A 15,154-nucleotide genomic window follows, 5' to 3' on the forward strand; every position below is an offset into this window, starting at 1 on the left:
AGGAGCTCTGACAAACAGAGGAAGAGTAGGTGGTGCAGCATTAAGCAGCATCAGTGAACTTTTATGTGATTTGCATATAAAATAAGATAAAGAGAGAACGTCTGTTTCCACAGCGTCAGGAGTCATCAGGAGGGAGGCTGACAAACTGCGCACACATGGACCTTTCATATAAATATCTGTATATATAGATGATGTGTGCAGTTGGGTGAAAGCAACGTTTGCTGCTGCTTAATATTTGAAAAGATTCAGGCAGCATAACTGGATAAAAATGGACATAAATCAACTGTTGAAATAATCTTTCTGACATAAAAACCACACCGGCCTTCTTCGTTTACACTGTTATCGTGCTGACATTTGCTAATCAGCATTGAAACACTACAAAAGAGCCGTCGTGACAGTCTGTCTGATTCAACTGACAGCTTCAGTTAACATCAGGAGAAATTTTAGGTAGCTTTTGCTCTGATGTTCCTGCCACCACATTTCACTTTTCCAAGCGATGATCGGTCTGAGTCTTTTAAAAGAGGACACGCAGTATCGGAGGGAGTACAGACTGTCCTGACCTGAAAGTATCTAACAGAATGAACCTTCAGTCGGAAAAAACATGACAGACAATCTGACAAAAGAGGCAAAGCAATCATCGCTGAATTGGCCTCTGGAACATGTTAAGTGTCTTCTGCAGCAGTTCGACCATCTGTCATCTTTCAACAACAAGATTAAAACCAAATAAAAACATGGTATTGGAGGCGAAGGAAAAGAGAGATCCAACACATTACGGTATGCAGACTGAGCTGTTGATGCTGCTGAATCATTTACAAGAGAAAATGATGCAATTTGTGTGTCCTCACATTAAATTCGTGACCTTCTGTGTGCAAATTCCTGATGAACTGTGAATGTACTGATGGATGCTTGAGCCATGACAGTTGACTCAGAAGTTTGGCTCAAATATCTGGAAAAATCTAAATAATTTGGGGGGGGTTTTTCTCCATAGCTGCTTTAGCCATGAGTCACATTAGTAACATCTCATAAGAATGAATGTAATGCAGGCTGTGGGTGAGAAGTTCCACGTGTCGCTTCTGTCACAACTTTATTATAAGAAATGCTTTAACGTGATCAGGAATTTTTTCCCAGATGGTGGCTTCTTGTTTTTCTTTTTGTTTTTATATTTTTTTGTTTCTTTTGCTAACTGTGTTACATTAACCTGTGTTTTAATGTACCACAATGATACACCTGCCCTCAGCAGAGGAAACCCTGACGAGTTTGGTTATTTCTGAGAAGCTGCTTCGTCCTGTAAAAGCCACTGGGTGGCGTTAAAACTACAAGAGACAGTGTTCATGTGGAAATGTATGATTTATTTAGACCAGGGAAGGGAGTGTGCAGCTTTATCTGGCCAGAGTGGTCCAAGGTGAGAAACACCACTGATGCACTATAAGTAACTCATGAGTTTTTAATGAGCTCTATTCTGATGTTTTTGTGAGGAATATTTTTGATCACATATCCAAAATGGGATAATCAAGTATTCTATTATTATTATTGTTGTTGTGGTTGTTATCATATCCTCCTCAAACTGTACAATAAATGGAAGCACATCTTTAGGTTTATTTTTCTGTGTGTTAAATGGTCAAATTTCTAAATTTCTTTTTGTGTCTCTTTGTACATTTCCACTCATGTCTTGAGTAACCAAAGGTTGCAGCTTAACAGTTTAACTTCACAGCAGCAGCTCAGTTGGGTTGGTGTTACCCAACTGGTTTCACACAGCAAGAAGAGGAAGTCTGAAACGGTTCGAGGGACGTGACAAAAGACTCACATCAACATCGTGAATCACATCACCCAAATAAACCACTGACGGCATTTACCCTCCTCCTGAACAATAACCTGAACTCAGGCTCCAAATTCAGACTGCATGTAGGAAATAAATAAATTCCCCCACTGACAACTGATGACGTTTCTGAGGATAAAATGAACAGAGATGACAAAACCAACCGTTCTGGGATCAGCTTGCACATTTCTTGAATATTTTCCTAGTTGAGTCGATCACCACATCTATTTAAGTGTATTTGTCCGCCCTTCTCCAAACTCGGCATCTGAACTTCCCTCCGCATCCAAAGAGGGAGATCAGCAGCAGCCAGGCAAAGGTCAAGTTGGACCGTTTGTTTGTTTGGAGGTCAAATGTGACACAGTGTCATTTATCTGCTTTTTCACTGTAGCAGGTTGGAGTTTCAGTCATTTAAAATGTATAAATAGCAAAATAAGAAATGATTTGATATGGATGTTTTTGTTGTGTCTTCGTTTTCCAGAAAAATATTTGGAATTTAGCATTAAGCATAAAAAAAAAAAAAAAAGAAATGGACGAATTAAAATTCCCACTTGACCAAAACGAAGCGCATATAATTTACACAAGTTTATTTTATGCTTCTCTATGGCAATAATGTTGTTTATTTCATTATTTGTTCCTATTTTTATTTACGGTCAAATGACTCACACAGGCAGCACCGATTCTTTCAAACGTGTGGTTTTTATTTGATAATACTGAGTATTTCTGTCCTTCGCCCGGACTTACACAAAGCATCAAACACATGCACAGTCCTCTATTCACACAAGGTACCCATTATTCATTTCTCTCCAAAAAGGATTAATCTCTCTCACTCTCACGTTATTCCAGCGCAAGAGGACCTTCTCAACTCAACACTACAGCTAAAGACATTGTAGACATAGACAGCGAGAACACACAAAAATCATGACAGGTATAATAATAACACTGAAAAAATACAAAGTAATGGAAAATGGAAAGAGTTTACTTTTAAATTATGCCTCTAATACTCCATCATATATATAATTTTTTTGTTAATGTAGCTTGAGGTGTATAAAACAGCACTGTAAACTTTGATTGAGTAACTTGCTTTCTAGGACGGCGGTAAAGCTTTCATTAATAACTGGGGGGGAGCAGGAAAGACAAGTCAAAGCTAACATTAAGCATGTGAGGACTCTATTATTCATGAGATGAAATGTCTGCGAGAGTATATTTGCAAATCATGAAAACTGCTGTTTGCATTTACAATCAACAGATAATAATACAAAGACACTGAAATAACATCCCACAAGCTCTTTCACACATAAAATCTGCAAAAAGATCCCTTATATCCGAACCTCTCACACGGCACTTTTTTTTTTGTTTTATTGTTTTGTTTTTGTTTTTTCTTTCACTGCAAATACTATTTTATCCGTTATGACAAAGATAGCAAGAATAAGTTTGCGTTTATGGATATGTGTCACCAAAAAGCACTCAAAAAAAACAAAAAAAAAACAAAAAGGTGAAATCTGCACCTGAGGTGGATCTGTCCGTCTGGGCGAAAGATAATAACTGTCACATCAGAGTGTTCGGGCTCTTGTCTTAGTGAACTCATCCTCAAAAAGTGCAAATCTAGTTCTAATGCAGTAAATAATAATAATAATTATCAAGTAACAACAAAAAGTATATGCATAGGTACTGTACAGCTACATAAGGAGGGAGGGAGGCGAGGAGCTGAAGAAGAAAGGAGGAAGAAATGGGGATGTTTCTGATCGGACTGTGGGGTTTGTTTTTAACCTCACAAGCAGGTTTAAATTTAGAGAGAGCTCATCTTCTCGTAGCATAGACTGGTCCAGTGAGGCCTGCGAGGGTCACAGGCGGCTGTTAGGGATCACTACTAGAAAAAAGGAAACCAGACTGTATCAACCATGCAAGATGGATGGTGCTCTTTTAGAAGAAACAGAAGAAGGATCAGAAATAAAATAAAATAAAAACATGTCTGATATCACCGACAGCAAAAAAAAAAAACAGTTCCCAGCAGAGATGGTGAGAGAGGCAGTAACTAATAGTATTTGCAGAGAGGAACACAATCATAAAAAAAAATAAAAATAAAAATAAAGGCAACTTGGAATTTGGCTTTGGAATAAAATGGAGAATGAGGTAATTAAAGTAGAAACACGATGGGAAACTAATGATCGTCCGCAGAATCGGGGATTGATTGAGCAAAGCCGAGAATTGAAATCCTCCTGACGCCAGCCTCAGGAGGAAGTTACGTCATCACTCGACCAGTCTATTTCTCATGATGCTGTTTTATTTATTTATATATATATTTTTAAATTTATTCTCAGTTTTTATTTTTATTCTTTTATTTGTACAGAGACGCTGAGTCTGAGAACAACCTCTGAGCCTCGTCAGGGAGCTTCATGTTGTTTACTCTGATTGTTTTCAGACCGGCGGCAGGTGATTTGAGCAACATTAATTCATTATCCCAACAAAAAAAAAAAAAAAAAAAAAAAAAAAAAAGAAGATCACTTTGCCTGATGTTGTTATTTCTCATTTTGAATGGTTTACATTTATTTTCTCCTCAGGCTGTGCAGTGGGCAGCTAAGGGTCCTCGGCGTCCAGGAACTCCTTCTTGGGCGGCGCGACGCCGCGGTACCAGGAGCAAGACCCGTCCGCCCGCTTCACGCATGCGTAGTGGTTGGCCTGGCGTCCGTGTACCTGCTTCTCGATCATCAGGTCCGTCCACAGACACTCCTCCGGGGCAGAGATCTCACAGGGCAGAGAGGGGCAGCGCACAATCTGCAGAGAAACACACAAAACTAGCTCCCTCAACCGTCTCCCAGATTTCCCATAACCCACCTTTCAGCCTTCTTATCCCACTGCAAACATTTCTACTTTTCCTATTTTATTTCTTTTTGTCTTTCCCTTGTCCAAGACTGAAACACCGGAGTCAAATTCCTAGTGTGTTTACACATACCTGGCAGTAAAACTATTTCAACAACCGGCTCGTAGGTTTGAAGTGTAATTTCTTTCCTGTGCATTACAAACAAACAAAAATGCTGCTCTATATATAGAAGTGTGAGCTGCAGCTCATTAGGACAACCGCTCCAGGTGCTGAATCATCCCCGCTCAGTGCAGTTCCCTTTAGCTGTCATCAAACATTACTGCTCCCTTCCCATTGTACCTCCAGGTTTCACCATCCACAGTATGTTTTCTGTGCGTTTTCTTTGTATTTTCATGGCATCTTCTTCCCCCCTGTTCATGCTCACCCTCCCTGATTTGATTTTACTGAGCTAATACATCAAGTGAGAAGTCAGGCCATTTTTCCATAGACTTCAATACAATCTGACCTCTTGTCACGACAGTGCAGTCGCTCCCTGATATTTTAAGAAGTGCTGGTTTTAAGGCTGAGGCTGACAGTTTCAAAGTGTTCATAAAGAAACAAACCCCGTTTTATAAAGAAGGAGGAAACAGGGACAGGAAGACCTATAAAGGTCACTGTCATACAACTTTTTATGTTTATGTCCACAATATTCTTTAAATGCAAACAGGAAAGGACTTTAAATGTCATTTTACTGCCAATTCAAAATGTTTGTTTTTCAGCTGTGACTTTTAAATGACGAAACCCAAGTCGGCTTTTAATGGTGATGCAACCACAGGAAACGCAATATATTTCTTCATGCCGTCTGCAGCTGTACACAAAAAAATGTGTCCCAACAAGCAGCGGCACGCACAACAAGCTGTTGTGTGACAACCTACCTGCACTCTGAGCAGCTTGACACCAGTTCAGAGCTGCTTTTATTTTGTTAGAGAAAATGAAATTGTTTAAAGTTTACGTATTTGTTTGGCCTCAGGTGATTCTGCCAAAGAAGCTGCTCAACGTGTTTGTGTTTGTTTGTGTTCTAAGAATTAAAACTTTAGGAAATAACATATTTCTCCAAGAAATCTCTTTTTGTGACTTCTCAGAAGAAGCCAAAAAACAAAAATGCACACTGTTGTCTGATTAACATTAAAGATCAACCTTTAAAAGGAGGAGAAATGTGCTCCTTTCACTTTCTAGAGGAAAATAAACACGCAATATCTTACTTGTGTTATCTATACAGAAACACAAATTGTGGTTTCCTGGATGTTTATTAGACATGCAATTGATATTCTGTAGTCTCTGGTCAAGATACAGTCCCCAGGAATCTCTGTTTACTGAATAAAAGATGGTTGCTTGTTGTTGTTCTGGCTCGCTTTGACTGTTATGTCTGGACCAGATGGGAAATAACAGCCTTTTTTTTTTTTTTGAAGTCTGGCAGATAAACCTTACGCTCAGCACCTCCTTACCTTGCAGTCACAGCCCATCTGGTAGCGCTGGCTGAGGCTCTTCTTCTGGGTGGTGCTCAAGGAGTCCCAGAGCATGATGTAATCACACAGGGTCACATGCATGCGCCCACCGGCCTCGGCTTTGCCTGCAGAGACACAAAAGACGGCGACAAGAAAGCGTCACAAGGGCACGTGACGGAAAGCTCAGACAAAACAACTCAACGCACAAAGCAGACCTCCTGGAGCAGCAACAGAAACGTTCTGGTTGGACGAAAGGTCCCAAGTGAAACTGATCAAATGTGCTACTTCTCAGACAGGCATCAACACACACACCACCTGTTCTCATAAAAATAAACAAAAGAAAAAAACTGGAGCTTATGTTTCATGCACGGGTCGCAGCAGCCAAAACAAAATGATGTTTCAACTTGAGTTTACAGATCTGCCGAGGCCGCTATCTGTCTACAGAGCAGTTCTCAACATGTCGGAGTCCTCACAGGACGTCCTCGCAGACGGGACTGACTCACGTTTCACTGCAGCGCTTCCAGCTGTTCAAACCAAAGAGAGGGTGAATCATTCTGAAAAAGATGCCCCGCTCGGCAGAAAGTTCAACCCCCCCCCCCAGAGTCTCGACATTTGAGAAAAAGAAAAAAAAAAAAAAACAGAGCCTGGGAAAGAGACAGGAAATGCTGGCTTCAGCAGTTCCTCTCCTTACAACTCTATGTAATTAGGGGCGAGTGTTTGCGGGTGCATCTCTGTCTGCGATGGGGAAACCAGAGCTCACATGACATCATGGCCCTGAGCGGCTCCTCTGCTCACTGTACTATGTCTCACTCGGCTGCCGTCTGACTCTGCTGCTCCCAATAACAATACCAGCCAGAATCCAGCAAGCGAGCACTAAACAAAGAGCTAATTTTGGAAAGTAAGCTAATTTGCTGTGATGTGGAGAGCTGGACACACTCTACGGAGGGCAGCTCGTTAGCTTAGCTCAGCATAAATGACCGTTGGCCTGGTTCTGTCCGAAAGTCATTCATTAACATGATGCATCTTGTTTGTGAGACGAACACAGATTTCAGCCTCCGATAAGCTAAGATGAGCATCTATTGGCTGTGGCTTCACGTTTACCAGACAGACGGCGGTATCATCGTCGCACTCTCCGGAGGAAAGCGAGTAAGCTGAACTTATCTTTTGACAATGTTGACAATGTACCACTTAAACAAAACAACACACATCCAGCCAATATGGGAACATGGGCCTTCATTGGAGTCTATTTGCCTGCTTTTCGCTCCGTTTTTGGTCTCTACCAACTCATTTTGCCTTTCCGGTGCTAAAAACTTCAGTTTTTTGAGCAGGATGTCAAGAATTTGGCAATTTAGCTGATATGACTAACTTATCTGGTCCAGCTTGGTTTATCTGGTACAGCTAAACCACGAGCTGAAATTTCATACTGAACTCCACAAACAGGAGCCAGTAGTCATATAAAACTATAGATTACAGCTGATTTATAGTTACCTTGTAACAAAGGTTGATATTAATATTCACAGGGGAGTGGACCAAAGGAGACGCAGAAATAAAAATTAAGCATTCACGAGTATAAGTGTAACTAAATGTGAATGTGAGGTGATAAAAAGTCAATCAGACAGCTAGAGCAAAAACCTTACGCTTTCATTGTACATTTACATCTTCTGAAAGCCCACAACGACAGACAAGGTCACTCCCACTTTCCAGAATTCAGCCAGCAGTGTATCATTACCCATAATAACATAAACAGTTACTCCTCCTGCACACAAAATGGCACACCGGTCTTTATCCAACCTCATGTTTGTCTGCCCGGCTGTTTACACCTGCAGGTCCATATCTGATTATCTGTCTGCATGTGAGCTTCCGTTGCTCTCCTGTCTTTTTTTTTTGCACCGTAAATCATAAATTAGGAACAGATTTATTTTTGCTTGTGAAAAACTGTAGTTCAGCAGACTTAATTTACCTCATCAGACTTTAAAACACACCTCTTTTCTTTACAATCTGCTCCTCCTGAAGGAGCTGATATAATCTATGATGTTATCACTCAAGATTGAAGCTGTAAAGATCCTTTTCCTGGAAAAAGGATCTGGTATTTTGGGGTCATTTTTTTGATAAGACATCCAGGAAACACAAAGTATGAAGGAACCAGACTGCTAAATAAAACTGACCTGAGATCAGATACTCCTTCTTGCCGGTGGCATCGAGGGTGACGCCGCAGACGGCAGACACAGGGGCGGTGAAGACGGCCTCGATGTCCTGGTTAGGCCCCTTGAACATCTGGAGCAAAACCAGGGAGAGGGGAGGTCAAAGGTCAGGAGGGAGGATTTGGAAATTCAAACAAATCAAGATGCTAACGTGCTCACCTTGATCTGTTTGACCTCATACTGGATCCTCTTGATGGGGTTCCCGTAGATATCATTCCCTGAATCCACCTCTCTCTCTCCCACCACCTTTGCCCGGATCACTGTTGAAGAAACGGGGAGAAACATGATGTCTGGGTCTGCAAACAATTTGTGTTTTAGATTTGATCAAAATTAAAATAATAATAATAATAACCCAAGACTCCCCAAATATTAAATTCACAGCTGAAACCACTTTGTTTAATAAATTAATCAATATAACAAGATATGCTGTGATTTTCAATATCAATGACAGATTATTTTCCTGTTTCTTGAAAATGTTGATTACAATTTTTCAAATCACACTCAGATGTTTCCACATGTTTCGGTTTGTCCAACAGTTCAAAAGAATGCAAAATACAAAACACTTCAGTTTGAAATGATTTGGAAGACAAAGGAAAGACTGACACCAAGAAATATTTGGCATTCAAGCTTAAAAAAAAACAAAAACAAATAAATCACTCTCAAATGTCACAATCTTGGCCTTCAACACTTTCGACTGGCAGACAACCCGTCTGATAATCTTTTAAATTCATGATTTTAAAGAAGAACTGCGAGTAATTTCATGGTACTATTCTCTGTAGTGTGACAATTTGTAATTTTTTAATGAAGTGAATGAAATATTTTGGGCTAATTGATGGACCAAAGCACCATCTTGTGCTTATCTGACTTTGCTGTGATGATGTTTTCTGATGTTTTACAGATCAAACAATAAAAAAATAAAGCTGTCAGATCGAACAATCATGAATAAATAAATAAATAAATGAATAATTAAAAAAAAAAAAAAAAAAATCAGTTGCAGACGTTTTCAGCTCTCCGGTTTAAAGATATGATGATAGCGTCATGACTGATGATACTGAATCATCATTTGTGCCCAGATTCTTATCCGCCACCTCTCAAGTAAAAAAAAAAAAAAAAAAAAGGCTACAAAAACAACCAGAGCCGCCTGAATTCTCTGCGCACAAACCACACTGAGGCATGGCACAGACAACAACACGAGCTTCAGCATCTACAGCAGAAGGCCAGTCAATGAAAACCCAAAATAAAGGTTTCCGTTGGTGCTTGGCCTGAAACACAAACACTCTGCAGCTTCCAAACACGAGCAGGAAACCGTCAAAGCAGCAGAATTAAGAAATAAGAAGAACAACTTCAACAGTGGGGCATGTTTCTCACCGTGTGAGTGTGTGTGTGTGAGTGTGTTTAAATGGCCTGACTGACTACATCAAGCTTCAGCTATGCTTAGGACATTTATTCAGGACGGAAAATATGAGCAATAGAAAGAGAGAAGAAAAAAAAAAAACATTAAATAAGCAGGAACAGAGGACACGTAGATAAACACACACACACGCACGCACACACACGCACACACACACTTACACCCTTGGGTCCAGTTTATGGTTTGGAGCAGACACAAATATGGGGGTTCATGGCTCCCAGAGTTTATAACGTCTCTTTTTTTCTTCTTCTTCTTCCCTCATTACTTCCTTTTCCCCTTTTCTTTCTTCCCCCTGGTCAGGCACATGGCATGGCAGAGTTTGTCCCCCCACCCCCAATTATCAATTACTCCTTTAAGAAAGAAAGATAAAAAAAATGCAGACAGAACATGCTCAAATTTTCTGAGTCTCTTGATGAGCCATTTGGTCCACACAATGAAAGAAATCAGTGAAACATTCAAATCACTTTTGAAAATTTGCACAATGAGAAAATTTTCATTTTAGAAATTATCAGCTGAGAGGCAATTTTATTTCATTAAGTTTTAAAGTTGCTCTAATATAGTGTTGTCACGTTCTTATAAATGAATGAAATGGCTGTTTGTGAAATGAAGACAAACCCACAGACTGGAGAATAAAACGCAGCACCGCACAGTCGGCTCAGTGTTTTGGTTTTTAAGAGACCTGAAACTTTTGTATTGGTTCAGTCCCATTTCATTGATTGTTTAGCTTTAGCCTCAGTTAGCTGTTTTTAAGAAAAAAGAAAGATTGAAATGGCCTAACATTAAAGGACTAAAACAGACTTCCTGTTAAAAAAAAAAAAAAAAAGGTGATATGAAGGGCTTCATTGGATATTTGTTGACCTGGAAATGAACATGTTGGGGTCGATTATCAGCACAGAGGAGGATTCAAACTTGAATCGATAAATGTCTTCATGAGGAGGAGAAACAAGAAAACAACCCCAGTTCCTCTCAAGCAAACCTCTGCATTTAGGTTCCACTCTGTTGCTTATGCAAATACGCAGCAGCAGCCAGAGTACACACATAAACACGCAGCAGTATACCTGGCTGGCGCTCTCTCCCGCATTCCTCCCAGTTTTTCCGCTCTCATTTCCTGACCTCATTCTGAGCCACAAACTAATGAGCAAAGAATCAGCAGCAGGACACAATACTGAGGGGAAATTACCCAGCTATTCACAGAGCATTGCTATTATGAGAGCCGAGCTTATCTGTCTACCTCTGCGTTGCAGACATGTTTACCCCCCCGCCGCCTCTGCAATAAAGGCAGAGCGGATGATCCTGTGCAGTCTAAACAGCGTGTTGCGGAGGCGGCAGACTGCACAGCGTGATGCTCCAACAGCACAACTACCTGGGGGCCTGCAGACGGTCCCAAAGTCGTCTGATCACCGGCAGTCAATCAGGGACCAGGAGCCCCCCCCCCTTCACCATAAACCACCAGCTGACCCACATTTTGCCTGTTCCCTCCCGACCAGGGCGACACTTAATGACTTATACATGCGTATCAGTTGCACTACGCAATGTTTTCCATGCAAACCCCATATGAACACACACACACACACACACACACACACACACACCACATCCTAAGTGCCCCCCCCCCTCCTTCAACCATCACCACCTCCATTTCAATCCACCGCATGACTATCCATTTCTTTTTTCATGCTCCAGCGACCACCAAATCATCTCTGACTTTCCTGGTGCGGTTTGTTCAGCTCCAGACGTATGTGGGCCGTCGGTTCAACCTGTCATTTCAACGGAGACCAAACCGCCTTCAAACACAAATCAGCCGCCGCTCAGGAACCTCTGGCCACATCTGTATGAAGAGCCACGCAGAGGACAGACAGCTCTGTCTGTCAGACCATATTAGACTTTAATCTGTCTATTGACTGTGACATTACAGCCTTTCCTTCGTATAATATTCTGACTTTTGTATTTCTCTTTGTAGTACTGATCTGAAGCGAGTCGTCACTGTTGACGATGGGCTTCTTGTTTGTCCTATAAAAAAGGTCAGAAAGCTGAAATGACATCTTCAGATTTTGTGTCCTGTCCTGCCGTCCGTGCAAAACATGAATGCGCTGAAATTATAATGATAGAAAATGGAGAGAGGCAGCAAATCCTCACATTTCAGAATATTTACCATTTTCAGATAGCTTAAATTTGAAGAATCAACTGTCAACAAGTCATATTGTGAATTTGTTGCTGGATATTGTGTGTGTCTAATTTTCATTTTATTTTCACAGAAGTTATTTGACCTTTGTTGGATGTTGTAAAATGATCTGAACCACAACATTCATGGTGCTGACAAGTGATTTGGATGTTACACCTGGCCACGGTGAGATTGTGTAACGGTAAGATTTAAAGCAGTAACTGATTAGTTTTTGACTTGTGTTACATCAAACTAATCTCCAGTCTGTTTTTTCTTTCAGCTCTGTTTTGGTCTCTACCAACTCCCGAAGAAACATCTGGCTCCTAAGCTGCTATACTGAAAACAGCTGGAAGCGACGCTAAACCATGACGTGACATTTTAAGGCTGCAAAGCTGCAACAATGAGCTGAAAGACGCCTGAAATGTTAATAGAGCAAGAACTCTTTGTGGGTTTGTCACATTATCTGAACTATTATTTGTTATCCTTCTGCAGCTGTGACTGATAATAAAGGGAAAGTTTTAAAAATTGTGCTTTTCCTCCTTTGTGTTCATGCAAAGCACATTAATGGGATCCTTCTACAAATATATATATGTATGTACAAATACTCTTCGAACATAAATAAGCAATCCAATTTTTAAACAGACTGACTTATTTTCAACAGAGCAGCTTGAGGTTTTGGTTTTTAGAGACGCAGTTTTCTTTCTTTTCTTTTTTCCCCTTTTCTTATGATGCATGCTGAGTACTTTTCATGAAGAAAACATGTCTCCGTTTCCATAAATGGAGACATGCAGGGTCAGTGTGCATGCGTTGTTGCATGTCCACTGCTGCTTCGCTGCAGACAGCCGGGTGACGCTGGTCTTCCACACCAGCCGGCCCGGGGACAGACTGACTGGGCAGGGCTGTGGGGAAGTTCCCCCTTTGTGGGCAACAATTTTATAGAAAAGAGGATGTTTGTCTCCATACATGTGTGCAATTGTGTGGTGAGTGCATGACACTGCTGGATTTTTAACGGCCTGCGGTCCAACCCCGAGCATCAGTTAGCATGAAAAACAGAAGGTGACACACACTTATGACACACACACACACACACAATCATGTTGCTGGTTTCTGCGAGGAGACCGTGTGTGTGTCCAAGCAGAGAGCGGGATTTCATTTCATCCAAACAAATCCCAATTGTCAGGCCGCAGAACTGTTGACGGTGTCGCTTTGTTGTTGCCTACATGCACATTCTGGGACACCAGACAGCCGACTCTGTTCTGACTCTCTGTGAATCCCACGACAGCCTCTGGACTTCACCTCTTCCTCTGCACCATCCTGTGTGGGTGTCGCCCTTAGATCGGCCCCAAATACACCGTCATCGCCATTGTTGCCGCAGATTGGTCTGCCTGACCTTTAACGCGCATCGCTCCCCCTCCTCTTCCTGCTGATGAAGGCTTTATTGACTCACGCACGCTTCGAAAACAACATGAGCACAAAGCAAACACAAATACACCTCTGCCGCGAGACATCCAGTCTGATGACCTGCCACATCAGAGGCTGACTCACACCTGAAAGCAGAGCTGTCATTTTGCAATATGAAATTACACAGCTATGAATGCAATCCACAAACACACACATCTGTGAATGTGTGGACGAGGGAAGGCGAGATGCAGCCAGGGCCGTGTGGTCTCGAACTCTCTCCTTCTCCGGGATACCATGCATATTTTAACTTCGACCGTGACTTTTATTACTTTTCCCTCTCAAACACGCCCTGGACTGACAGCCAGATGTCACTGCACGCATGGCAGCAGGCCCGCAGTTGTCCATGAGCGCCGTTAAAAGTGTGTACGTGTGTGTGCACAAGCATGTGTCCCAAAGTTGGGAAAATCCCAGCAGCATTCCTGTAATTCCTCCCAGCACCACCCCTCGCAGGAAGAAACAAGGCAGGAATGGAAATTTAGAAAAAAAAAAAAAAAAAAAAAAAAAAAGGAGGAGGAAAGCTCGTGGTGTGACATATTCTGTGGTTGAGATTCAATCCCCCTCCCCTCCTCCTGAAATTTCTCCTCACTCTCTCCATCCCTTGTCCTCCTCTCTGCTCTTTCCCTCCTTGTCTCTTTCCCTCTCTTATGCCACGTTGCCCTGCAGAAGTCAGGAGACGCTGCTGCTGCTGCTGCTGCCGCTGAGGGTGAAGCCTGGTAAACACACACTGAGACACAATGTACAGGGATGGGACGGGGGCCGCTTCCTGGCTGTTTCGCTGCCCACTCACACCCTGAAGGGCACGACAATGAGGTTCCCTTATTGTGGCTGTGGGAGGCTCAGACTGAAAAGTTCATTCAGGTCATCGCTGAGGACCCTCGGTGGGACTTGACCTCCTCCTCTTTATGTTAAAACGGATTTTTGGGGGACTTTACATCAAAATGCTCCAAATCTTTTTGATTCCTCTGCTTCCCTGAAGGTCCCTCCATGATTATTAACGTCTGTCTTTGACAATGAGGGGGGGGGGGGGGGGACACAACAAATGGAAGTGTGCAGTGTGAGTGTGGAGCACCCAGTCAGTCGGTCAGTGTGGCCTTGAGGAGCGACACCCTCCAGCTTCAGGGGGCTCCAGCAGCCTGTGAGCCCATTCAGAGGGCGCCCCGGGCGGGCGAAGCCTCAGCTGGAGCTCCGGTGCACCGCGGAGAAAGGTCAACACAACCACAACCACAACCACAACAACAACAACAACAACAACGTGACGGGGAGGATGTACTCACCTACATCGGCGTTGCAGAAAGCCTGTTGCGGATGTACCGGAGCGCAGCTGCAAGCCTCCGCGAGCTCCTCCGCCCTCCACGCGAGCAGCAGCGCGAGCGTGCAGATGATGCCGTTAACGGAAAACGGCATTTTTTTTCGGCGCCGGTTTGTTGTTGCTGCTGCTGTTGTTGTTGTTGTTGTTGTTGCTGCTGTTGCTGCTGTTGTTGTTGTTGTTGTTGTTGCTGTTGTTGGTTTCTGCCTGCTGCGCAGATACGATGCAGATGTAGCTCCAGCGTCCCCCCTCCCCGAGTGGTTCCGCTTTTGTTTGTTGTTGGTTTGCGTGCTTCGCTCTGGTCGTGAGCTCGGTGGGCCCCGGGTCGTCCTGGTCCTGGTCCTGGTCCTGGTTCTGGTTCGGGTTCTTGTCCGCGTCAGCTGCTGTCGGATCTTTTTCACGACTGTTTTCCTTTTCTCGGGTCGAGGCGGTTTTATAAAGCGGCTGGCCGGACTCCTCCCCCCCGGAGGGGGCCGCCTCCACCGGCAGGAGGCGC

General features: G+C 42.7%; 1 protein-coding gene across 1 annotated transcript; it reads right to left on the reverse strand.

Moving 5' to 3' along the window:
- Window positions 1-2,493: 2,493 nt before the first annotated feature.
- On the reverse strand, window positions 2,494-15,081 carry timp2a (TIMP metallopeptidase inhibitor 2a). The gene is made up of 5 exons (XM_029527980.1): window positions 14,627-15,081; window positions 8,479-8,579; window positions 8,284-8,392; window positions 6,119-6,243; window positions 2,494-4,588 (listed from the first exon to the last, which is right to left on the reverse strand). The coding sequence occupies exons 1-5, from the start codon at window positions 14,754-14,756 to the stop codon at window positions 4,391-4,393; spliced, it is 663 nt and encodes a 220-aa protein (XP_029383840.1). The 5' UTR covers window positions 14,757-15,081; the 3' UTR covers window positions 2,494-4,390.
- Window positions 15,082-15,154: the final 73 nt, after the last annotated feature.

Source organism: Echeneis naucrates, chromosome 19 (genome assembly GCF_900963305.1).
Source record: "Echeneis naucrates chromosome 19, fEcheNa1.1, whole genome shotgun sequence".
Taxonomy (NCBI): Eukaryota; Metazoa; Chordata; class Actinopteri; order Carangiformes; family Echeneidae; genus Echeneis; species Echeneis naucrates.